General features: G+C 41.3%; 2 protein-coding genes across 4 annotated transcripts in view; one reads left to right on the top strand and one right to left on the bottom strand.

Moving 5' to 3' along the window:
- The first annotated feature begins 3,600 nt into the window (after positions 1-3,600).
- Positions 3,601-5,595, top strand: Tspyl4 (TSPY-like 4). The gene is given in 1 exon segment (NM_001012075.1): positions 3,601-5,595. A coding segment is annotated over 1 exon segment (1,224 nt). The 5' UTR covers positions 3,601-3,657; the 3' UTR covers positions 4,882-5,595.
- Positions 5,596-10,518: 4,923 nt separating this feature from the next.
- Positions 10,519-27,165, bottom strand: part of Nt5dc1 (5'-nucleotidase domain containing 1) — a 102,885-nt gene continuing 86,238 nt past the window's right edge. For all 3 annotated transcript variants that reach the window (NM_001106393.2, XM_087597202.1, XM_087597201.1), the window contains 4 exon segments: positions 10,519-11,877; positions 16,638-16,806; positions 22,081-22,233; positions 23,285-23,403. In NM_001106393.2, coding sequence (NP_001099863.2) covers positions 11,753-11,877; positions 16,638-16,806; positions 22,081-22,233; positions 23,285-23,403 — 566 coding nt within the window. In that variant the 3' untranslated portion in view covers positions 10,519-11,752.

Consider the following 27,165-nt stretch of genomic DNA (forward strand, 5'->3'; position numbering starts at 1 on the left):
TTCAGTTAGTTAGCTTGCATTTCATTTGACATAACTCAACTCTTCTCTTTCCCAAGATTTTACTTATTTCTTCATTCTACACATGATTTCTTTCCTTTTATTTCTGAATTTCTGTAGCCCAATAGTAGTTGTATAATATAATTTGATATTTTTGCTGCCAACATGTCTATTTAATGTGGACGTTCTTAGTGGAAAACAACAAAGAAGGTGACCAAGTTGTCTTTTGCATATCACAGTTCAGGCACTTTATTTCATCTTTGTGATATTTCTATAAGTAAGCTTTATTTTGTGCATCTTCTATGAGGCCACTGTGGCTTCCTCAAGTGAAGCAACTTACCCACACCAACCAATTTGTTAAATAGAAGAACTAAGACTTGACTCCGAAATTTAGATCTTAGATTGGAGTCATGGTTCAGTGGTAGAGCGCTTGCCTAAGTTACTTGTCCTGAGTTAAAACCCCAGGACTACCATCACAGCAATAACAACAAGAAAATCAGAATAACAAAGTGTGTTTGCATAACCAACACATATGGGTGTGAGGATGTTCAATCATGTCTTTTCCAGTGGGTTTCTTTTAACATTGCATAAAGTAATTGTTTTGCTTTGTTTTTAATGAAAAATATAGGAAACCATCATAACTAAATATAACTATGAAAAAGTTTTCAGTTTTCATATTTATAGGGTAGGTAGAATAAAGACTATATAACTCAGCCTTATGGTAGTATAGAATTTATGCTGAAAAGCCTGTTACGGTTATTTCAGTGAACTTAGGATCTAAAATTGCCATAAGTATTTCTTTAGAATAGAGAAAACTGTACATCAAATGCTGACACAGCTAGATTTTTAATATTAGAGGCTGCTTCCTCTCCCCTAGGAACCAGGAATGGAAATACCTTATGAATAAATTTTAAACAAACAAGATGGGCCCTGGTGGTATATGCTTTTAATCCGAGCATGCAGAGGCAGAGTTCAACGCCAGCCTGGTCTACAGAGTGATTTCCAGGATAGCCAGGACTCCAAAGAGAAATCCTGTCTCAAAAGACAAAACAAAACAAAAACACAAAAACAAACAACAAAACCCAACAAAACGAAACCAAACAAAAATCAAAAAACTGTGTGTGTGTGTGTGTGTATGTGTGTGTGTGTGCATACTACTTCTTAGTTGTAAGACTTAATTATGATTATAATTATAATAATGTGGGCATTTAAAGGAGCCCAAAGGATGCTTGTCATTGGATAGTTCCCTCTATACAATAGTCATTCAGTGGTAAGCCTTTACATCGATGAAACATTTTTTTAGACACAGCACTTAGCATTATTTCACAGTGAAGACAATATATGCCTCATTGAGAAGGTGATTTGTTTCATCTGTACTAACATTATTGATGCTGAAACATACTACCCCTTCATACTATAAAAGCTATCAAGCCTGAATGTAAAACATTCTTATTCCGACTCTTAGAATTTTAATTTTATATTTGACTGACTTCTAGGCTTTAAAAGTATTTTCTATTGGCTGGACTTTGGAGACAGAGGAGGGTGGATCTGAGCTTCAGGTCAGCTTAGTTTACAGTGAGTTCCAGCACAGCCAGAGCTACAAAGAGAGTTGCAGCCTCCCTTCCCCTATCCCCTATCTCCTTTCTGTCTCCCTTCTCCCTTCCCCTATCCCCTATCTCCTTTCTGTCTCCCTTCTCCCTGCCCCCTCTCATATATGTGTAATAATATACTGAATTTCAAGAATTTCAAGAAAAATAGTCAATATAAATTATTATATAATATATAATATGATAAATATAATATAAGCAGGGGTGTTTCCAGCAGTAGAAAAACAAATCTTTAAAACACTGATATATATATATATATATATATATATATGAGAAAGAAGTCCACTTATGATTTTCTCATTTTTATGAAGTGATGAAATAGCAAACTTTTTTCTTATTCCTACATTGTCCTGTACCTTGGCTCAGCACTTGATGATTCTGTGTTTTGTTTTAGGCTAAAGTCCAAGAGTGTTTGTTATTCTTTCAACAGCGTGAAGAGTCTTTAGGTAAAGAAGCAGTGTAAGGTTAAAGAGTAACTCAAGAGTCACAGCGTCGATTACAGCACAGTGTTTATATGTTTACAAAGAAAGTTAATGATACATTGATTTCACCTCAATAAGGCAAAAGAACATTTGTTAAGAGAAAAAGGAAAGGGAGACAGAAAAATAATTATTTGTGTGTATATTTTTATTTTATTTAGATAATTGATCAATTGATTTTTTTCCCCCTTTTGTTGGGATAGGGGCTAGGAAGAGCACAGTCTGGGCATCATACTCTCTTTGAATAAGGACACTCAACTTTGGAGTTAAAAAATCAAACTGCATGATATGCCATGTGTCGTTCTTATCACCTCAGAGTCTTGGTTGAACCAGATGCCATCATGTCACTCATTAGAGTTCTTTGGGTAATGTTGTTTTTCTTAAACCCCTATTCTAAGACTCTTATTGTAGCGAAGCCATACTCTGGGCAGAATTAAATTTCCCAGGGCAAAGAGCTGGTTCTAATAGGAATTGAAAAGTTAAATTTGCAAAATTTAAGTCTCTTTGATCTTTCCTATCCCTAAGGATTAACATCCTCATTCTCAGACTTTAGCAAACAGACAGTGATGCTCAAATAAATTATATATATATATAATTTATTTGAATAAAGGACTGAATAAATAAATACATTTTCTAAATTGATTACTTCCTTTTTAAGTAGATATTTTAAAAACACAATTGCTTAAGTGTCTGAAAGAACATTATTGATTGATTCTACCTTCACAAAGGCAAATTTGGGCAAACATTAGTTGGCGTCATACCCACAGGCACGAAGCAGAACCTACGATCATAACCCAAGGCAAAGGGGGATTAATATGTATCATTTTAGAAATTAAAATCCTCTAAGATTATATCTCCTTCAGCAATTCTCAAGGGTTACTAACTCTGTACATGACACGCGTTGTGGCCACCTGTAAGGAGCAGTTTACGATTTATTTAAAAGTGAAGAAATATCCAGTTGCTTTGTCGATGTTGGCCAATGTATACAACATCAAAATTTCTGCAGAAATCGAAATTAACCTTTGGAATATCTTTGCTTGAAAATAAAAACAGCAACGACACTTTTTTTTTCCTTTTCCAAAATCGGATTCTGCGCAATTCTTCAGTAGTCACCATGAATCGAATCTGTGTCCGAAAAAAGGAAGGCCTGTGAGCTGGTGAATTCGCTTCTCTATTCCTGAGAAGCTTGGTGAAATCTGAACTTAATAGACAATAGGTTGTATTTTAAAATTTATTTTGAGACATGGTTTAGATACCATCGAAATTAATTTAGAGACGAATAGATATAAGAAATAATTAGGCATCCATTTATGTAAATACTCAATTTCCCAGATGAGATTAAATTTACAGCATCATTTAAAAAGACAAAAAGAACACACTTGATTGACAAAAGAAATTACCTGGGCTGTGAGTTCTCGCGCTATGGTTAGTTGCAGCTGGTACCCTGACGTCACAGGTTGCCATGGTAGCACTAGCCCAGAAGAAAAAGGGGTGGAGCTAAGCACTCACTGCGGTGCTGCCCTGCGTCTGCAGAGAACAAGGAAAGCTTCTCTGCAGGGCTGTCAGCTGCCAAAATGAACGGCGTGGAAGGGAACAACGAGCTCCCTCTCGCTAACACCTCGACCTCCGCCCTTGTCCCGGAAGATCTGGATCTGAAGCAAGACCAGCCGCTCAGCGAGGAAACTGACACGGTGCGGGAGATGGAGGCTGCAGGTGAGGCCGGTGCGGAGGGAGGCGCGTCCCCCGATTCGGAGCACTGCGACCCCCAGCTCTGCCTCCGAGTGGCTGAGATTGGCTGTGCTGCCGCAGCGGGAGAGGGGCTGGAGGATGCTCTGTCTTCATCAAAGTGTGGGGACGCACCCTTGGCGTCTGTGGCAGCCAACGACAGCAATAAAAATGGCTGTCAGCTTGCAGGGCCGCTCAGCCCTGCTAAGCCAAAAACTCTGGAAGCCAGTGGTGCAGTGGGCCTGGGGTCGCAGATGATGCCAGGGCCGAAGAAGACCAAGGTAATGACTACCAAGGGCGCCATCTCTGCGACTACAGGCAAGGAAGGAGAAGCAGGGGCGGCAATGCAGGAAAAGAAGGGGGTGCAGAAAGAAAAAAAGGCAGCTGGAGGAGGGAAAGACGAGACTCGTCCTAGAGCCCCTAAGATCAATAACTGCATGGACTCCCTGGAAGCCATCGATCAAGAGCTGTCAAATGTAAATGCGCAAGCTGACAGGGCCTTCCTCCAGCTGGAACGCAAATTTGGGCGGATGAGAAGGCTCCACATGCAGCGCCGAAGTTTCATCATCCAAAACATCCCAGGTTTCTGGGTCACAGCGTTTCGGAACCACCCGCAACTGTCACCGATGATCAGTGGCCAAGATGAAGACATGATGAGGTACATGATCAATTTAGAGGTGGAGGAGCTTAAGCACCCAAGAGCAGGGTGCAAATTTAAGTTCATCTTCCAAAGCAACCCCTACTTCCGAAATGAGGGGCTGGTCAAAGAGTACGAGCGCAGATCCTCAGGTCGAGTGGTGTCGCTCTCTACGCCAATCCGCTGGCACCGGGGTCAAGAACCCCAGGCCCATATCCACAGGAATAGAGAGGGGAACACGATTCCCAGTTTCTTCAATTGGTTCTCAGACCACAGCCTCCTAGAATTCGACAGAATAGCTGAAATTATCAAAGGGGAGCTTTGGTCCAATCCCCTACAATACTACCTGATGGGCGATGGGCCACGCAGAGGAGTTCGAGTCCCACCAAGGCAGCCAGTGGAGAGTCCCAGGTCCTTCAGGTTCCAGTCTGGCTAAGCTCTGCCCTCGTGAGAAGCTCTTACAGAAGAGTCCTTACCACCTTCTCAGCTTGGCTAGCAGCATGCAGCCTTCTGTCTGCTTTCTCTTCCTTGGATTGTGTCCTTTGGTTCTTCTAAGTCTCCGGTAGTTTCAAGGTTGTGGCTTCCAAGTCTTTGCTCTTCTTTCTCTTGGCCATCACGATGTCCTGCATAGTGTTAATGGTGTTCCAAGTGCATGGCCTCCAAACTGCTTCTATGCCAAGCTCACGTGCTGTAGTTTGTACTGCTTTTCTTTGCATGGCTTGGTTCCTGTCTGTGATCTTCTAGGTTTTTTGTTTTCTTTTTTAAAAGTGGTTCTCTATCAAAAGAAAGCTTGACATATCCTTACCAAGAACTAGCCAGATTTCATACTGTGTTCCCGATATCTATGTACTGTGAAGAACTGTGAGTTTCGCCACTGCAAGATGGGACTGTATCCCAATCCAGCCATCAGCCCAACAGGACATTCCAAGCTGTCACCAACTGATCCTAGCTGTCTTCCTGGGCCTTTGCCATTTACCCTGCTTTTTATCTATAGAATGAGCAGGTGGCTGGTAGGTGACTACTAGGTAAGAGTGAAGTATCAGGTGAGGAGTGTTTTCTGTCACCACATTGTTCTTGTACCAATGCATCATGATCAGCTTGGATCAGCTACTGACTGTCTGATATTTCTAACCCCCAACACAAAAAAAAAGAGAAAAGAAATGAAAACAAAAACCTTTAAAGGGAATAGACTTTGACCCAGTTTAACTTGCATTTCTGTCCTGCGGTAGAGTTGTTGGGGAAGGCTGTGTGTGTGTGTGTGTGTGTGTGTGTGTGTGTGTGTGTGTGTGTACGCACATTTGTGCTCTTTGTGTATGTGTTCATGGATCATAAATGAGAGGTGAAAAATCTGTTGCTCAGTTTATGAATTGTACAGGAATTGAAGAAACACTGGAGTCTTGTTGGATTGGAAACTGGAAGGAGTCAGTGCAGAAAAGGTAGAGGGAAAGGAATTGGTCCAGGGAATCAAAATAAGGGCTATGGGAACCTGTATAATTGCACACTGCTTCTCTCCTGGTTGGATTGGCACAGGTCCAAGCAGTTCCTCAGGAACTGTCTAAAGACCTAAGTTCCTAGGCAGCACACAGGACCCCCTTCTGAATCAGTTCCCGTGGCTCGGTTAGCTGCTGGGCAGAATCTGTAGTCACATGTGGCAGTGCCCAAGCTAAGCTTAAGTGGCTCCATTCTAGAAGTTAGTTCTTCTGAGCCCTCACCAACAAATTATTCCTAATCTGGGCAACTTTGACAGGTAACTCCCCCTCTTCCTGTGTTCACACCCACTCTGGTTAAGTCAAAATTGGCTAGGTTGGGGCAGTTAGAAATCCTTTGGGGCACACGAGGCTTGCTCTGCCTTTCTCTCTTTGGCTCCTCTCTTTCCTTCCTCCCTTCTTTCTCTTTGAAGCAGTTGCAGCCCAGAGACAGAAAAACAAAACATACAACAGTTTTTTTGTTTTTTTTTTTTAATTTGTCCTCCCTTTGGTTAAGTGCAGGCAGGAAAAGGTACTGTAAAGTAGACTCAAAATCTCTCACTGCTCTGACTCTCGCCCTACCCAGAGCAATGTCTGAAAATTTCAAGGCAGATTACCTCCAGTCCTCCCTCCATTTTACCAGTAAATTTGTGTTTCTTAAACTCTGGGTTGATAATCTGGGAGAAGAGAAAAAAGAATCTCAATGACAGACCCTGTTCCTGCCCTGAGCAGTGAGTGAATGAATGCACCACGTTTTAGAAACGTGCCCTTTAGAAGGACAGCGATTCTTGTGAGGGCGTCAGCCTGGGGAAATGACCAGAGGGCAACACAGTGCATCTTCTTTGTTGTTTGCTTGACCTTGGCCCTTACCGTCAGCTTTTGAATTTCCTTTCTTGTTTCCCTCCTAACAAAGGAGGAAGCAGGCTGAAGCACTGTGAGAGGGAGACCCCAAGCCTCTTCTCAGGGATGTGGGGATGTGAGGGTCTGGATTTGCAAGACAAGCCCCACTGTGTTTGCAGCAATGCTGTCATGGCTTCTGCCGCTGTAGCCCTTAGCCATTCCCTTTCTCATTTAAAGACCCTGTCTGAAGCTTATCCTGAGCTCGGAGGTTTAGATATCTTTAGTGGAGGCTGGGAATTTAGGAGGAAAACTAGAGGGAACAGCCTGATACAGAGTGAGGTTTTTTAGGTCTGCTGTGATGATCTACATATGGAAGGAGCAGGGTTGGGGGCTGGGGTCCCTGAGGCACATTCCAGTGTGGGGGTGGGGCACTGGGGGCAATCAAGGTGGTTGGGATTTAAAAAGGGATGCTTGGAGGATTTTCCTATAGTTTGTCCTACTCAACTCCACCAGTAGATCTTAGCAAACAGATATAAGTCTGGGTGAGCCTTGTCTGTGGGAGATCAATGGTGTGCACTCCTCTTTCCACTGTGCTTGACCAAACCCTGTTACTCCGTGTCAGCTGACTGGCAGGATGGATGTTTACAAGCCTGCCTTTTACTTACCGCTGAGAACAGTGCAAACGTTGGAATTTCTGTCATTTGCAGTATGAAGACTCCTGTGAATATTCATTACTAGATTAACTTGTTCTGGTGTCTGTTCACGTATAGCTGTATCCTTAGAAGTACAATCCGTACAATGTGATCTCTGAAGTCTGAAGAACTTTTGAGAACTGTGGCTATGTCTTATAAAAGTGGTTTCAAAAAGACAAATGTAACTTGTCTTACTGATATTTCTTGCTGTAGTAATACTTGACATTTTGTTCTTAACCAGTGTGAGGACTAGAACTGCTTAGCAACTACATGAGGATCTTAGTCCTCTGTCTTCTTTGTGCTCGAAGGAAAGACATGTTACTGTTATGTTTCTTGTCTGCACCAAAAATAAATAAATAAAACCGAATAAAAGCTCTGTGCTGTCTGGGATAATACAGGGCTGGACAATGATGAAGCACTCCATCTTAATTCACAGAACATGAACCGAGCGGGCTAAAATGTTTTTTCTTTTCCTTTTTAGCCAGCAGGTGAGAGACTCTCTGAACTGGTTTTGAGGCTGCACAGAGAATAACTAGGGGAGCTGGGTGTGGTAGTACAATCTGTGACTGCAGTTCTTGAGAGCCTGAGGAGGAAGAAAGGGAGGGCGCGGGAGGAAGGAAGGAAATTACCATCTAAAGTAGAGAAAGAAAAACAAGAAATGCAAGGGAATGGAGCAGGCACTGGGCTGTAGGAATGAACCAGCTGCTCGGCAAGTGACGTCAGGGTCTAATTTTCACAGTAGATGAAGCAGAACAGAAACCATGTAAACCTGCAAGTGAGTGGCACTGTCAGAATGACAATACCTTTGTCAGATTAAAGCTGAAAATAAAGGGAACGGTAGCATGCTCTGACTATATTTCTAGGACAGGAAAAAGACAGGCCACAGGGGCCAGGAATTTCACTTCTCTGAGCCCAGAAGTAATTATGTCAGCATGACCTGCCTGGGACTACCCAGCTACTTGACACTTTTTAACTTAACAGAAATTTTGGTGCATTTGCTCACGTTTTGCTTAGTTGGTTATTAATTTTCCCAAAGAATACAGCATCCATACCTTAATACAGATGATGCAGAAGCATTTAGCCTCTAAACCTTTAATGAATGGTGGCTCAGGAGAAAACTATTACTCAAAACTGAAACTGTGAAATCTTTTAGGGGTTTAGGTATATTTCAGTCACAGACTGAATTTTGGGTATTCCCATTAATTGTGTTGTCTTCCAAGGCAGGGTGTTATCATGTATGTGGGCCAGGCTGGTCTCCAACTTTTGATCCTCCTGCTTCTGTCTCCCAAAGTGCCAGTATTAAAGGTAAGTACTCCTGTGAGTACTCCTTTCAAAGCACCACACTGTTGCAGGGAAATAAAGTAGCACTCACAGATACGAGTTTTGTTTCAGAAGGCTTTTAAGCCCCTTAAGAAAAACACTTAGATCAAGGGCTATATATACTGTTAGCATAACTGGAAAGGATGTCTCACAAGGTATTTTTCTGACAACAGTATTGTAAGTGATGAATATCAGTACAGTAGCAAAACATATTAACACTTCCACACCCCAAATAGTGGTTGTGTCAGAAAATTCCATGCTTTTTTAGTTCACATAACTATACTATGAAAGAAGAAACATGACCTGGAGAGATAGCTCAGTAGTTAGACACACCCATTCTTGCTGAGAACTCCAGTTTAGTTCCTGGCACCGGTATCTAGTGACTCACCATCATTTATTTATTTTTTTATTTGTCTTTAAATTTATTTATTATATATAAGTACACTGTAGCTGTTTTCAGACATACCAGAAGAGGGCATCAGATCTTATTACAGATGGTTGTGAGCCACCATGCGGTTGCTGGGATTTGAACTCAGGAGCACCTGAAGGAGCAGTCGGTGCTCTAACCACTGAGCCATCTCTCCAGCCCCATCATTTATAACCCAGCTCCAGAGGCTGTCTTCTGGCCTGCATGGGCAGTTGCATGTATGTGTACATACAGACAAGAAGGCATACACATAAATAAAAGTGCTATAATAAAAAAGAATAAACAGCTTTTCATTAATGTTCTTTTTAAGCAGAAAAGCCTTATTCATTTTATGTGAGGATGCCTGGTCCCTGTAGAGTGCAGGAGGCCAGAGGAGGGCTCCCGGCTCCTTGGAACTGGAACTGTAGGGAATAGTGAGCTGCCCAGGTCTTCTGCAAGAGCACCGAGAACTCTTAAATGTTGAGCCATCTACCTTTCCAGCTCCATCTTTTTAATTTTTATGAGGCTACTTAATTTTTTAAAACTTTTAACATTTATTATTTTCTATTGTGGGTATTTATACACAAATGTGCCACGGCTTGGATGTAGAGGTGAGAGAAGTCTGTGGCATCAGTTTGTTCTTTCCACCTTTCCATGGGTTTCAGAGGTTAACTTCAGGTCATCAGACTTGTGCAGCAAGCACTTTAATCCACAAAGCCATCTTGCCAGCCCTACGTTCACCTCTCCCACCTAGTTAGAAACACTGACACTTTTTAATGAACCATGAGATAAAATGAAACATAGCTTAAGACAGAAGCACGCACTAGAGTCAGCAGGTGAGACAAGGGCAAGGCAGTCTGAACTCCAGCTCCCTTCATAAGATGGAAACGACAATGTTGGATGAGGCAGGATCTTTGATCGTAGTAGAGGGAATTGGGAAAGGACTTTTCACTTGAAGTTGCTTTTCCCCCTACTGTTTAGTCGGCAAAAGAAGTACAGTTAACTTTAGAATTTTGGGCTTCTCAATTCTTATAGCAACAACCATTTATAAGCATTGAAACATGCATTCTTGGGTCTCAAGATGGGTCTGTGGGTAAAGGCACTCGCCCCAAGTGTGATTGATTGACCTAAACTTAGTCACTGGGACACACATGCTAGAGGAAAAGAATACACACCATAGACACACATGCACATAGGTACTTATACATAGATAGACACACATACACACACACACACACACACACACACACACACACACACACACATACACGTACACAAAGGCAGAGGCACATGCAAACATACAAATATAAATGAAAAAGGTATTCTTATTTAATAACACAAGAAACATCTATAGGGAAAAATAACTTTATTTTAAAGCAAAGTGAAATCTCTACTTAAAGCATACGATAGTTATCTTTTATTTGGCCCTAAGCTTGATTGTGTGTGCTCATCATAACTCTCTAATGACATTTCGGGTATCAAATATATCTCTATATGTATTCTGATTAATCAACATCAAAGATACTGAAAATAAAGAAATAAGTTCTGTATCCTTTTTAATTACCCTGAGAAATACATCCTCATAGTACAGTTGGGATTTATTGGAATATTTGTAAATTTTAAGAAAACAGTTTTTCATATGCTAAGTTCCAAGAAAAAATGATAAACTTTTTTAATCTTGTCCATTATGGACAGTGAAGTTAATAGGCAGAAGAAAACCCAGGAACTTACAAACATCTTGTGTAAACATGGTCTGGTGCACATGTTAACTAATCAAACCTCATGGAACAGAACATCTTCTGACCTGACGTGTACCTATACAGTTGTCGAGTGCTTCTTTCTGCTCCCTTCCCCTGGACAAAGCTGGAACTTAACCTTAATAGGTATAAATTTAACTAAAATATGGGGTTATGTTATCTTAAGAAATCATGTTTCTTTATGTATTACGGGGGAAAAGGAACTAGCAAAAAGCCTAATAACTTGGAACAGTGACCTATTTTCCCTAGACTCTGGTGTTATCAATTCAGCTTGCACTTTCAATTAAAGGTATGAAGACTCATCACAGGGTTTACTTACTAGGTCTCAAATTATAATACAGCATCAGATTTATGGAGAGCTTGCTTAAAAGTCATTGTTGACGTCACTCCCAAAGTTTCTGTTTCAGAAGGTTTGGAATGAAGCATTCAGATTTGCATTTTCCAGTTCTATGTTGCTCTGCTATTAGTCTGAGGATCAGGTTTAGGAAACTGCTGAACCAGGTAGATGTATAAATACACACTTGCATGTATTGATAATGTACAATGAGAATCCTGAGATTCTCAAAACTACCAGTTTTGAGAACTACCAGTATAGAAAATACGTCATGTCCTCTTTTAGTCTAGGATACTAAAAATATTACTATAACAAGAACTGTTAAACATTAAAATGATTTATATAAAATTACTTATATTTTAAAAAGACATACTGACAAATATCCATTTGGTCAATTTTCATTGAAAAATTGTTCTTATAAAACATCTGCATTGCTGTGGAAAATTAACTTTTTAAAACGGTATGTCTACTGTACATATGGTTGGTTCATTTTTAAGTAGAGATTATTTTGCTGTCTGTGTTTTGAGAAGCCAAGGTATAATGGACCAAGGGATAGTAACCAGCTGTTTTTGAATTGTTTGCAGAGAATCTCGTAAATTTGTAGTCCAGGGGTAACTCTGTGAGGGAGGGAAAGAAAAAAATGATTTGTTTAATAAGGCGCCAAACTCCTTTCATAAATCTAAAGAGATTAAAATCCATTGTTTCATAAGCTGAACAAGGGCAACAATAACAGACAGGTTAAAGCTGATGAAGAAATGACCATGAAGCTTCCACAGCACACAGAGAACTACAGATAACTAAAGCCTACTGGAAGTGGGAGGAACAGTTTTCCCCAGGGAAGAGCACACCATTGGTTACCCTAGGCCAAGTGGTCATTCTTGTATATACCAAGTATCGTTATACAGACTGAGGTTTGTTTTTATGTATTTAGGGATATAAGTGTGTGTGTGTATAATGTATATCATGTTACATCAATTAATGAAAACAGAGGCCATGAATTTGAAACAGCAAAGAGGGACATTTGGGAGGTTTAGAGGGAGGAAAGGGGGAAATGTAATTGTAATGTTAAAAACAAAACAAAAGAATAAAATAATTCAGTATTTGCTTTTCAGAGTTTCATAGTTTTCATACTTGTACTACAGATAGGTTGGCACCAAGGAGGCAGAGTGTATGTATATAAAATGTGCAATAAATAGTATCTATGCCAAGTCACATTTAGACATAACAGAAAGCGCCCAGACCTCTGGCCCAAATTTTATGTTGGATTAGGTGCCACTGAGAAGCTTTGAGACTCAAGCAGTTAATCTTTACCAGAAAAAAACTACTGTTGAATAGAAAGAAAGAGTGCTTTCCTGACGTCAGAGAAAGCTTGGTTTACTGTGCAGAGGCAATCAGCTAGCATCAATAAACATCATATACCCTGGCTCCTGGATATTTAATTATGATCCACATAACTACGAAACACACAGCAGCAATGCCTCCTAGGGTCACAACAACGATTTCTTATTAAGAAACATGAGAGGCTGGTACGTTGGCTAAACAGTTAAAATCACTTGCTTTGCTTCCCGGGGCTCTAAATTTGGTTCCCAGCATCCACATCAAGTGGTTCATAACTACCCATGATTCCAGATTCAGGGATTTGTTGACCCCCCAACACCTTAAAAAGCAGGGATGGTTAGAGAGATCAGTGGTTAAGAAAAAGTACTGCTCTTACAGAGGACCCAAGTTCTGTTCCCAGAACCCACATGAATTGGTTCACAAGTACTTTTAACTGCAAGGGGATCTGTGCATTCATGTACACATATCAACATATGCGCGCGGGCACACACACACACACACACACACACACACACACACACACAATTTAGAACAATAAAAATAAATTAAAAAAAAGAAAGAGAGAGAAAGTAAAGACAAGAAAATTGACGAGAAAACCAAGGAGCTCAGTGGTTAAGATCAATTGCTGTTTCATCAGGAGGACCAGAGTTGCAATCCCAGCACCAATATTAGGTAGCTCACAAACTCCCATTCCTCCAAGTCCAAGGAATCTGAAGCCCCTTTCTGGCCTACACACACACACACACACACACACACACACACACACACACACACACACACACACGCAAACTAAAAAACAAAAATCACTAGTCTAGTGATTCATGAGACCATGGGGTCATCAAGAAGAAAGCAGTGCATCTCTGCTGTAGGGAAGTCAGTGATGACAGTTAACTATTTGGAACAAGAGAAACAAGAACTCCCTCCTCCTGACTCCTGCTTATTTTAGCAAGTTTTCTCTTAAATTCTGTCATGAATGCACTGTATCAGCCACATTATCCCAACTGTGGAACACTTACATGAAGTGTACAAAAAGGAATAGATTCCTACACGGTAAAAAGACACAGAGAAACCGAGTGACTCTTGGAGCTTCAACTGCAGGATCTAGGTCATAAAAGATTTTATCTTTCGTATGTGTAAAGCCATGGCCATCACACCTTTGCCTAGAGCTGCCTTTCTCATTCTGAAGTAAGCCACACAGTAGTGCCTAACCACTGAGTCTGACTGACACAATCAAGCTACAGTTCTGTATGAGATGTAACTTACTCAATTCAAACAATGTGATTACTGTGTTACAGTTTGAGGAAGTGTCTCCAGCATCAGAATTGATACTCTCTCTATCTCCCTGCAACTAAAGGAGTTGTTTCAGTTTTGCCCGACTTGCTTATTAGCTCCTTTGAGAAAAGCTGGCCCTGTCACTTTCTCTCCTAGGGTGCAGGGAAAGAAATTTGAGAATATGAGAATGAGAGGCAGGAGATGTCTTTGTGATTATGAGCATTTGATGTTCTTCCAGAGCACCCACTCTCAGTTTGAAGATCTACAGTGGATGGCTGTCACAGGCACCTGCATGCATGTGACAGAGATACACAAATAAAATTAGATACATATTTACAAAATGAAGACAAAGAGAGGTGCATGGATGTGACCACTGAGCAGCTGGGAGCTCATTTTCTAAATCTTTGAGAAGTAAGTTTTAGAGTGGAAAGTCATGTTTCTTTGACTTTCTTATTGTTCACAACCACATTTGATATATATATATATATTTTATCCATCTGGGTATCTTAGAATAATACAGTGGCTTCTACTATTATACAACTCCAATAAAAATTTTAATTATTTTGGAAGAAAATGGTTTTGTTTTTAGTTTTTAGGTTTTTTTGTAAGAAAGATTATTTTAAGGCTGTCTTTAATTTTATGTGTAAGCATTGAACGACAATAAAGGAACACCTGAGAGCAAAATACCATTTCAGAAGGACATACAAACGGAGTTTGTATACAGGCACAGGGTTCTTTTAGAAGATCAAACCTAACTTAGGGCCACCACCATCATCTTACTGATAATTGCTTTTCTCCCTTGTACCCACTCTGTAAGGGAGAAAATGCACTGTCAAACCATCAGCTCCAGTTTAGGAATGTGAAGCTCTCATATATCCAGGGTTCTGACTTGGAGGGGAAGGAGAATGGACAGACACCGATGAACACCAGGGTGACCCTCAGGGACACACGTTTCCAAGGAAGATCAACTGAATGAAGAGGGAAAGCACTTTGTGCCACAGATTGTGTGTGTGTGTTCAGGCTGAAGGTCAGGCTAGCTGCTGGTGGCAGAAAACCAGGGACTTTAGGCGATCTTCCAGGGCAGCAGAGACCGAAGTGCAGCTAGGAGGCCAGTGCAAAGGAAGAGCAGAGAACTGGGTTCTGTTCTCTTTTCCTCAAGTCCTTTGCCAAATTCATAAGAAATCTGGACCCTAAGACTCTACACCGAAAGCGTATACCTCTAATATAGCAGGGTGGGCTTCTCAAATAGGTGAGGACAAACTGCTTTCATCTGAATAAGGAAGGCAGCCCAGTGAGTGTCTCAGACTTCAAATTATCATATATGTTCCAGAGAACTGGGAACTTACCATAAGAAGTAATTCTCACGCTAATGACGAAAGTCTCCCAAAGCATCTAGTTTGTCTCACAGGACTACTGCTACTCCTGGCGCCCAGTTCCAAAAATGTCCATCCCTTAACACTGCTTTCTGAGTCTCCTGTGGTTTTACCTGGTGGAGCTTCATTCTGTACCTTCCTTTCTGCCTGGCTCCCTCCCATAGTGTCGCAGACTGAACCTAGGGCCTTGCACATTCCAGGCAGGCTCTCTAGGACATGGAGCTGTACTGCCGCCCGCCTTTGAGCTCTTTCTCAGTGTAGCAATTCACTTTCCACTGTGTCTAATCAGCTCATTACTATTTCAATTTTGATTTTGAAAGATTTAATTAAAATTTTCCATCCTTAGTTTTTACATCTCTACAAAATGTCCCATTCCTTTGTTTATTTAGTTGGCTGTTTTGTTATTATTATTATTTTTGTGGTCTCCTAGCCTCATATTCCTGGAAATTTTTCATTCTGGGGTGTACTTTTTAAGTAGTATTTATGTCCCAGAATAATATATTTCTCAAAAGAAAATGGACATTCGTTCTCATCAAGAATATAGAGCTGTGAGTCACTGTTGGGGGAACTAGTAATTTTTGCTATTCAACTGTTTGAAGCTGAGTTTCAGCCCCTGTGAAAATGTGGACTCTGCCTTACCTTCCCCTTACAACAGAGATCTGAAGGAGCTCATCAGGCTCATTTTTTTTTCTTCTAGTTCTCATCTGAGAAGTTACACTAAGTTACTGAAAGGTTCATTCAACCTCTGTGGGGAAAGCAGCCCCAAAGCCAGGTTCGTCATCCTGGGCTTCCTAAGCATCTTGTCCTGACGCTTCTCCCAACCTGTATCCTATTTCTTCAAACATTTTAAAAATGTCCAGCCTTTGCAGTTAACTTCAGAAAGGTGTGTGTCCGGGGGTAGGAAATGGGAAGTGGGAGATGGGGGAGATCCTGACCCACGCTGCCATATCTAGAAGCTCTTTCCCTTAAAGAGTAACTCATGATATAGACTGAGCAGGATACATTTAGGAATACACAGACACAGACACAGACACAGACACAGACACACACACAGACACAGACACACACACACACAGACACACACACACAGACACACACACAGACACACACACACACACACAGACACACACACACACAGACACACACACACACACACAAACACACACACACACACACACAATCAGTGAAGAAAGAGGCCATGAATTTGAATGAGAACAAGGACGGGTATATGAGAGATGTTGAAAAGGAAGAGAGGAATGATGTAATTAATCATAACCTCAAAAATAAAGGAAGAAAATAACTCAATGTCTTGTGAAGACTGCTCCTTTTGAAGACAACAGCTCTAACAGTTACTGTCTTGGACAGGGAGAGGCTCACAGGTCTTTCCCCCTTACCTGCAATAGATTCAATGTTTGGGATTGCAATCGTACTGTAGGTGCTGATTCTCTTAGAGGACCAGGTATAAACCAAGGAGTCTTCTGCATTTCCCCGTCTTGAGACTGAGTCGATAAAGTATGAGCCCCATTTATTAGATAAGCAATTTAAAGGCTTTACCTTTGGTCCCTGAAAAAGGAAAGCACAACTGTGGTTAGAATGGCATCTGTAGCGAAGTGCTCCTATAAGTGTTTTCCTCACTAAATGAACAGGAGGAAAAGCTATAAGGACCTAGGGGCAGGGTTTGGAAACCTGTTTTACTTTGCAAAGAAAATAACATTTCCTTATTATGAGTGCACTTTAATGTGACCCAGGATTGGTTCCTTAAAAAATTGTCATAATCTATATAATAAAAACTATATTCTCTATGATTAATATAATTAAAATTTATGTACTATCATCATTATTAGTATTATTATACTGTAGGGTAATTAAAAAACCTACTTCATTGGAATTTTTCTGTTTCTATTTGTCTTTTAGAAGGTTGTATTGCTTTTAGTGTATCTGAAATATGAAGCCAATACATTAATAAAGGTTTAAAATGACTAGTTTCTAATTAATTAAGTGACTAATTCAATTTATTGACAAGTAAAAAGAAATGGCTTAAGGTGAGTGCTCCTGGCTTGCTAGTTGCCAGACAACATGGGATCTTTGTGACTCTCAGCATACTGAAACACTGAGCAGACATATTCTCTCAAGCAGAGAATCCTGGTCTTCTGCCAAGTAAGCTACATGTCTGAGAAAGTGGCCTTCTTGATCCTTTTCTCATGAGAAAGTAGCTTTGTTTTTAATTATAAGAGGTAACATATCTAAGAGTTGGTCTGCTGACAGATTTCTCAGTCTGCAAGGAGGCTTGGGTCACCTTGAACCAAAATAAGCTATTGCTAGGGAAACAGCAGTTGGTGAGAACTAGAAGCTATAGGAACTCTTTATTCTGCTTTCTGTATAAAAGACGCTGGAACTCTGAATATTCAAACTATACATCAGTGAGCTTTTGTGTTGCATCCTCTGTGTCCTGGTTAATGTGACTCTCACTTAGGATCTGTCTTAGTTAAGGTTTTACTGCTGTGAACAGACACCGTGACCAAGGCAATTCTTAAAAAGGACAACATTTAGTTGGGGTTGGCTTACAGGTTCAGAGGTTTAGTCCATTACCATCAAGGCAGGAGCATGGCAACATCTAGACAGGCATGGTGCAGGCAAAGCTGAAAATTCTATCTCATCTGAAGGCTGCTAATGGAAGACTGACCTCCAGGCATCTAGGGTGAGGGTCTTAAGCCCATGCTCACTGTGACACACCTATTCCGACAAGGCCACACTTCAAATGCTGCCACTCCCTGGGCCAAGCATATTCAAACCATGACAGGATCTCGCAATGCACTGGATGTTGACAGACCTGTGTCTCATTGTGAATTCTTGGCTGGCCTGGAACTTGCTGTGTAGACCAGGCTGCCCTCAAACTTATAGAGATCTGCCTGCCTCTGCCTCCCAAGTGCTGAGATTAAGTGCACCACCATACCTGGGTGACTCGTTTTATTTTATTTTTTTCCTATGAATTTTCTAGGTCTTCATTGAGAGAACTGGGAAATAAATATGTCCATTTCTAGGTCTAACCACAGACCCTTCATTATGGTTTTCCCAGAGGCAGATATACTCCAGGTCCTGATTTACTTCTGTGTGTGCGTACATGTGTGCACGCACAGGGCAGAGGTGGAGGTTGAGCATCTGTCTCTCTCAACCTTCTGTTCTCTCACTGAACCTGGTATCCACTGTTTGGCTAGCAGGCCCTGTGGATTCTTCTTTTGCCAACCCCTATCTCTTGCAGCCATTGCAAACATGTGTCACCGGGGACTGTTACAAAAACATGGGTTCTTAGGACTAAACTTGGGTCCTTATGATTTCAAGGAAGCAAACACTTTACTGACTGAGCCTTCTTCCTAGCTCTGTGTTCCTATTTCTTACTGTCCTTCAAGTTCTAACTTGGGAAATCATTCCTTTCAATGAGGTCACTGTCTCAGCTCCTTTTCTCCAGCTATGAAGAGACACCTTGACTATGATATCTTAGAAGAGCTCATTGTTAGGGTTAGAGATCAGAATTAAGATTGTGGAGAACATGGTAGCAGGAAGGCACGCATGGTGCTGCAGCACTAGCTAAGAGCTTACATTCTTGTCTATAACTAAGATGTAGAGACCTTAATAGGAGTGGCTTTGGCTCCTGAAACCTCAAAGTCTTCCAAGAAGGCCATGCTTCCTAATCCCTCATAAACAGTCCTAGAAACTGGAGGCTAGGTATTCAAATATATGAGTCTATGGGGGGCATTCTCATTCAAATCACTGCACTTAAAACATATTTTCAAACTTAATAAACATTAAAGGTATGGCTTTATTTCCAGGTCTATAATCCTCCTTCAGACTTCACTTTTATGTGAAGGATGAGGAAAGAGACCATCATATTTTTCTCCTTCTTTCATTCCTGACTGGAATAATCTCTTGGCTTGGAATGTGATACAGGGGCCTTGTCCGAGCCCTGTTCTTTACTCACAACAATTTTTACAGATGGAGTGGATATATCCTTCCGACATCCTTGTGGTCAGAAAGATTACTCAGAATTTTTCAGTTTGGGAATATTTGAATATACTTAAGTATCCATCATTTGGAAATTCAGAATTCTAAGGCTCTAAAATCTGGAATTTTTTGAACATTGTATTGGTGCTAGAAAAAATCCAGATACCAGCCAGGTGTGGTGGTGTATCCATATACTCCCAGAACTCAAAAGGCTGAGGTAAGAGGACTTCAAGTTTGACACAAGCCTGGGCTATACAGCAAGGTCCTGACTCACAAACCAAACGTTCAGAGTGTGGGACTATTAGAATTCTGGGCTAGGTACATGTTATGAGTACTAAAATTAACATGTGACAGTAACGTGGCTAATATCTGTAGAGTAAAATCCCTTTGTAATATGGTTAGTAATCTTGTGGTAAAAATCCTCTTTCACTCTATTTATTTTATTTGTAATTATTTCCTTAATCTTGCGAGTGTTAAATCTTCTATGTAATTGCAGAAAACCTGCCCAAATCTTCCCAGGACTCTGCATACCCTTGCATCAGTTTTGCAAATAAATTATACCACGCCCTCTTAAGTGAATGTCTTCAATTATGTAGGTTTGTATTTAAAAACTTTAATAGAAGCTTAAATCTTATAAACGGTGATCTTACGTGTTTGATGAGTTACATCTGAGAACTGTTCATTTTGTCTTTGTGGATAATCTGTCTCTTGGTACCTGTGAGGATGTGGCTACTGTAACGAACAGCTGCTGGGCGTTTGAATACCAATTTAGCGCCAGTCTTCTGAATGAACCTTTGTGTTAATTTTGATATCTTGATTTCTTCTATACTAATGGTCATATAACTATAAAATATGACAATTTGGTAGACTGTCTTTTAATCTTATACTACATTTCTTTCTCTTTTCTCATGGCCAGCTCTGTTAGATGGTGTAATCAGTAAGAAATACCCTTGTCTAGATCAGAACCTGGAAAGAGACCCTAAAGGAGCTGCCCGTGTCTCCATGAAATACACATACATATTTTCCCTCTTCCTTAGTTTTCTTCAAATATGTTACATTCCCACTGTAGATTTAATGAATAGGCCTTCCCTAAATAAGGGATTTCTTATTTGTTAAAAATGCTCACCATTAAAAGTAAGTTACTTTTGGACGTAAATTTTAAAAAATATTCTTAAAGGGATGCAATTTCTTTTTCGTTAAAATGAAGAACTAAATTAGAGCAGTAAGCGCAGTAACAAAGGGAACCTTGAAAGAGGGCTCCCTGTCCGTGCGTTCCTTCAACACAAGGCTTGCTGCGTGGCATTGAGATGCTCCAAGAAATTCCCACTCTAAAGAATGAGTTTTGATTGGCTGGTTATTTGGTTTTGATTTTAAAGAAAAATTTGCCCCAGTCACTCTACGAGTGCTGCAAATCACTTATATGCACCATTTCTGCCCATCCATTAGCTGTACTACAGAGGCACGGATAATCAGTGATGTACCAGATTACAGAACGAGAAGTTGTGTACAAAAGCTAGCCAGGTTCCATGTGAGACGTCCCTAGTCCTTATGCTTCCTGTCACAAATCAAGGGAGGCAAAAGTGAGCTCAGAATAAGGGTGGACTGAGCTTGAAAATTACTGCATAACACTGCAGGAACTAAATGCAAACAGCAAAACAAACCAGCACACCAGCACAGACTGCAGAGCAGTCATGGTCAGGCTTCCAGCTCAGGCCACCAGCTTTGAAACAATCGGATAATTTCCTTTTAACTAATTTTTTTTGAAAGTTCATTTAGACTGAATAAAGTGATTAGAAATACAGAATTCAACCCGTCTGTAGGCACCTTTGAACTTTTTAAACTGAAAGACAGACTCTTTCTATATATATTACATGCTTGACATTTGGAGAAGCTGCATTTTTCTTAAACACAAGGGACTCTTCACTCTCTTAGCCTTCTCTAGAGACTGCCTCCCTTCTGCTGGGACTAAAGATGTCTAAGTTCTGTCCTCTCCACAGGGAGGCAGCAACGGGTCTAAACTCTCAGGAGGTGATGTTTGTACACTGCTGCTCAGAGGAAAGGTCTAGAGCTCAACATTGTCCCATCTGGACTTCATTAGTCGGAGTCTCAGGTTTATGGCAAGAGATATTGGTGAAACACACACAACTGCTTCAGCTGCTTTTAAACCCAGCAGAGAGATACATGACAGATTAATTTTTTTTTTTTTGGTATTTCCCCTTGGTTTCACACTTGCATGTTACGGATTTAGATTATATTCATTTCCTTACCCTGAACTATTTCTTCTCACAAGTCCCCCTCCTACTTTCATGTCCTTTCAAAAAGTGACCCCTAATGAGTTTAATTAGGGGTGGTCTCACTTATTGGGTCATGGGCCACTTATCATTGGCTACATCATTGAAAAAAAATGACTCCCCTCCCCTCGTAGCCACTAACTGCCAACAGCTCCCCAGTTAGAGGGGGACCTCATCCAGTTTTCCCCATCCGGGATGGAGTGATGATGGCACATACCAGGTCCTTAAAAGCAGACAACACAAACATGTTGACTAGAGCAATCTACTGAGGTAGGAGCCATTAAATAATAGTGATTTGAATACAGAGTATGGAAACATGAAAGCATCCAGCCAGACCAGAATAATTTGCTTTTGTGAGACAGGATCGCACAAAGCCCAGGCTGATATGAAACTTGTCCTGAAATTCTGATCCTCTTGTTCCATTTATCATGGAGGAACTACAGGAACTACTCCCAGCTGCTTCTAAAGTCAGGTAGGATAAGGAGACCTCAGCTTTCAAACACTGCTACCCCTTACTCCCCCCAAAAAGGACTGACAGGATCCTTACCTCATATTTTCCTCTTTTCTCCAGAGGCTCTGCTTCCTCAGGCTTCTCCATTTCTTGCCCCTGAAGCTCTTCGAGAATAAGGACTGTCTCCCAGTTAGTATAGTGATGGGCTGGGAAAATGTCTGAATGCATGCTGTCACCAAAGTAAACCACCTGCGATCGATAGAATTCAGAAGGAGGCATGGAGGTGAGTGGTAACTACTGCACAGAAAATAGAAGGAAGGTCCTCAGGCAGCAGTTACCCCAAAACAGTGTGTCTTAAACTTCCACAAATAATTTCATACATATATGATCAGTCCTATATGATTCACAGTTTTGTTGAAGATGGCAGGAAGGTAGGATATGAGAAACAATTTTATTTGATATTCCTCATTAAGAGGTGAGCCTGTGTGCTTTCACATGTTTATAATCAAATCTGCAGACAGAACTAAAACTGACAACTTATTATAGGGGATTACCTGTTACTAAGAACACCCATTACAACCACTGTTTAAGACTTTGTACACTCTGAGGACTTGCCCTGGATCTGCTGAAACTGAACTCATAAATGTACGGTTCCAGCATGTACAATTTAGAAAGCGCCTCAGATATTCTGAGGCAAAGCCCTACTGATCAGACCACACCCCTCCACTCACAGAAGACAGTGTGAGGTTAAGGCTCCTCATCCAGGTCCTGTGTCTACTGACCCCATGAATAGTTCTCAGGAGCTCAAGAAAGTTGGTACCAATGAACCATGGCCAGCTACCCAGTGATTCTTCCTGCTCACCAGGCTTGTGGTATGCACCATGTGGAGGAAAAGTACTGTGCTGTAAATACATCAATGTCCAACCAAGACTAAGGGGTCGGATGTAAGCAATTCTTTAAGGAAAAGCTGGTCAGTGCTGTTACAGTCACTTCTTGTTTTATGTATAAACTATTCTTTTGTATTATCAGAATGTCATTTCTTAGGCATCGTATGTACGAATTGTGTACTTCCTAGACCTGTGGTCTCTCTGGAATCTTGTTTTTCCTTGTCACAAATGAAGACCGAGTGCCTCTAGTAAGAGGTAAAAGGTGAGATGTAGCAGGTGCTCAGAGGTAGAATACTCAGCCCCAAAGCCCCACTACTAGGCAGACAACTGTTAACCATTTACAGCCAAGACTCTGCTCACACCATTTGGATCTGCACATGGACATCAAGGACTCTGCCTCAGTCAGAAATTACCTTCGGTTCAGGCTTGCTGGTCATTTTCTTCAGAAGCTCATAAAGGTGGACAGCGTTCCCTTGGGAGTACCAGCCGGGCTTATCCAGAGATGGCAGTTCATCCTTCTCCTCATCATTCTCTGCAAGTATGGTTGACAACAACCTTTTAGTTGGGCTGTACCTTGGGCTACGGACCATGTGTAGAAGGAAACCATGTGGGAAGGATGTGTGCATTCAGTAAGCACCGGTTATAAGCATGGTGCGTGCTCACTTATTATTTACCATCTATCATCTATCTATCTATCTATCTATCTATCTATCTATCTATCTATCTATCATCTATCCATCCATTCATCCATCATCTATCTACCTATGCATCTATCCATCCATCTATCTATCATCTATCTATCATCTATCTATCTATCTATCTATCTATCTATCTATCTATCTATCATCTATCCATCCATTCATCCATCATCTATCTACCTATGCATCTATCCATCCATCTATCTATCATCTATCTATCATCTATCTATCTATCTATCTATCTATCTATCTATCTATCTATCTATCTATCATCTATCCATCCATTCATCCATCATCTATCTACCTATGCATCTATCCATCCATCCATCCATCATCTATCCATCCATCATCTATCATCAATCCATCTACCTATCTACCATCCATCCATCTATCTATCTATCCATCTATCTATCCATCCATCCATCATCTATCTATTATCTATCTATTTATATATTTATCATCTATCTATCTATCCATCTATCATCTATCCATCCATCATCTATCTATCCATTCATCATCTATCTATCCATTCATCATCTATCTATCCATCTATCCATCATCTATCTAGCTATCTATTATCTATCCATCCATCATCTATCTATCCATCCATCATCTATTTATCTGTCCATCAATCCATCCATCCATCCATCCATCTATCCATCCATCCATCATCTATCTATTATCTATCTATCTATCTATCTATCTATCTATCTATCTATCTATCATCACCTATTATCTATTTATCCATGGGGATGTGCATGCCATGGTGCACAGAGGCCAATCTCAGGAGTTGGTGCTAGCCTTTGACTGTATGGGTTCTATGAATTAAACAGAGTTTTTGAGTAGTCTGTCTTGGTGGCAAGAGCTTTGATCTGCTGAGCCACTATTTGCCTCTGCTTTATAAAATGGTTCAGTTAGTGAATATCATAATATTTCTTGCCATGGGTAGAATGAAAAATTTCAAGCAAAATATCTATTAAACATTAATTTGTGTTCGGGTCATAATAGAACAATTATCCTACTAATGGCTTATTTTTCTAGGGTAATACAGTTATTGCACTTTGAATCCTTAGCAACTGTGGTTATCAGTAAACGACAGGAGACCTGCAGAAGGTTGGGCGCATTGACTGTCTCTTTTTCTGGGGGAAGGGCTCATGAAGTCCTACCCCTCTCTGAGGACATACAGGTAGTCAACCACTTAATTGCTGGAAAAGACTGTTTTTTTTTCCTTAGTGGTTTAACTGCCTCCAAGTAACCCGTGCTCCTGTACGTAATCCCAGTTAAACTCATTTGCCCACTAAATCACTGGCACAATTGTTTCTGCGTTTCTCCTGGTGACCTGACAAGGGTAAGTAGATTTTTATTTGTGTGTTCTCAGGAAATGCCCACAAAACAGGGGCTAAAACAGGAAGACTTACTACTAAAGATAAACAACTTTGTTAGTAAGGTGGAGCAAATTCATTAGAACAGAAACGGGAATAGAGGCACTGTGGAGATGGCTTAGTGGAAAAAGTAATTCCTGATGGACCTGCGTTTGGATCTTCAGAGCTTACATAAGGCTGAATGTGGCAAGCACAAACCTGTAACCCCAGTGTGCCTCAGGAATTGTAACTGGTACAATGACAGATTTGGCCACTTTCATTCAGTCATGTTTTACATGTTATTGGCACAGTGCTAAGGACTGCTTTCTATACATAGCTGCTTCCCATGGGAGGCACACCTGAGTAGGAGAGAAAGCTCAGCAGCTAACTTCACTGTGAGGCTGAGGAAGGAGCTTCCCAGAGCCCTAGAGAAGGATCAGACAGGTGCTATTACCTGTGAGTGTCATCAGGCAAGCACAGGGGGTCTCCAGACAGAGGAGGGGGATGTTTCCCATCGAGTTCATTGCCCCTTAAAATGTCATCTTCTGAGCTTAAAAATGCAGAAGCTAAGGTTTCTCCAGGCTGCTGGCTCATTCAGCCTCCATTTTAACAAGGTGATTCTGTATATACACTACGATCCCAGAAGCAATGACAGAGCGAGCTGCCAGGACAAAGGCTTGGATGAGGAATAAAAGGTCATGTTTTCAGCAGAGATAGAGTAACCAGTACACATTAGGGAAGAGGAGAACTTACTGGCTGAAGGATCTTCTATGGAGTGGGAACCGACATGATTGTGCAGATGTGGTTAAATATATGATGTGCCTGCCAAGAAGTAACTGCAAAGATACTGAACTGCTTAAAAGCAAATAACGAACTGATGTCAGTGTGGATGAAAAGCACCAGGAGAGAGAGGAGTGGGCGAGAGAGCGGCAGAGGTGAGGGTTTACATAAGCTCTACACAGCACACTAGAAAGGCTGAAGATAAAGGTCTCTGGCTCTGGTGTTTTCATGGTTAAATCGACCCTTCATTCACACAAGCTTGGTGTGAATCAGCAAGCTTGGTGGTCTTTGTTTTCTAGACGGAAGGAAAACAAATGTTAAAAACATTTATGCTATTTATGTGTTATGCAGGGAAAAATATACCTTGAGATTCAGGAAAGGAGGCTCAGCTAGGGAAAGAAGAGGCAGGGTGGGTGTGGGGCTGGGGGCTGGGGGCTGGGAGGGCGTTCATGTGTTGATAGGGACAGAGATGAATACTGGATTCCCACATCGAGGTAGGGAGTGAGTCTGCAGTGCAGTAGTCAGATAGGAGCTAGGTCCCTAGAGATTGACAATCTTGTAAACCTTAGCACTGGTAAGGGCTGGGGTCTCCTTTTGCATAGCATAGAGAGGAAGTGGGGAGGGGGCAGACTCTGCCTATGTGATGCTTCTCTCACTGCAGGGGTCAGGCTGACTGAGTTGCTGGGCCCGCATTGGCTGCAGTACCATCTGCTCTTCTCTAGTTACCATGACAACAACTGATGTCAGGTCCATGCCACTCACCAAGGACACAGTGAACATAGAGATTGGCTCCTGGAATTTTCTATTCCAGCATGGTCAGGATCTTAATTTTATTTCTCTGCCTTTGACTGTTTGGAACACAGACTGAATTTACTTCTGACAGTTGTAGCACAGACCTGATCTGATGAGCATCCTACTTGTTAATATGGAGGGTGGCTTGAGAATTACCAGGCGGATGCGACCCAAGCATACGCGATGCTGCATCAAGTCGTTTGAGAGAAGATGAGGGGAGAGGCAGAAAGGCAGAAAGGCAGCAGCGAGCGTAAGGACAGATGTTGGGCAGGGGTGAGAGAGGATGGCTGAGTTTTATCATCTCATTGAGATCCACGGCTAGCAAATTTCTAAGAGAGTTATGGCTTGTGGAAAGGACAGCAGGCTAAGTGGCAGGAGGCTGATGAACTCCTAGAACACCCCAAGTTTCCAGACCTATCTCGGGTATGGAGACTACAGAAGACAAACTGTGTCTCTGTGGGTCACAGGACTAGCAAGTCGAACCTATCAATGTACAAGTGAGAGCAAAACCATCCACAGAAAGCAGAAAGCTGGGCTCATCAGCAAGAGAAAGGCAATTGGAGGCAGGTGGGCACAAACGGATGGGCTGCACAGAGCAGCTACAGGGATTAACCACAGCAACAGGGCAGGGGCCACAGGCTTTCCAGGAAGGACCACATCACC

Source organism: Rattus norvegicus, chromosome 20 (genome assembly GCF_021556685.1).
Source record: "Rattus norvegicus strain SHRSP/BbbUtx chromosome 20, alternate assembly SHRSP_T2T, whole genome shotgun sequence".
Lineage (NCBI taxonomy): Eukaryota > Metazoa > Chordata > Mammalia > Rodentia > Muridae > Rattus > Rattus norvegicus.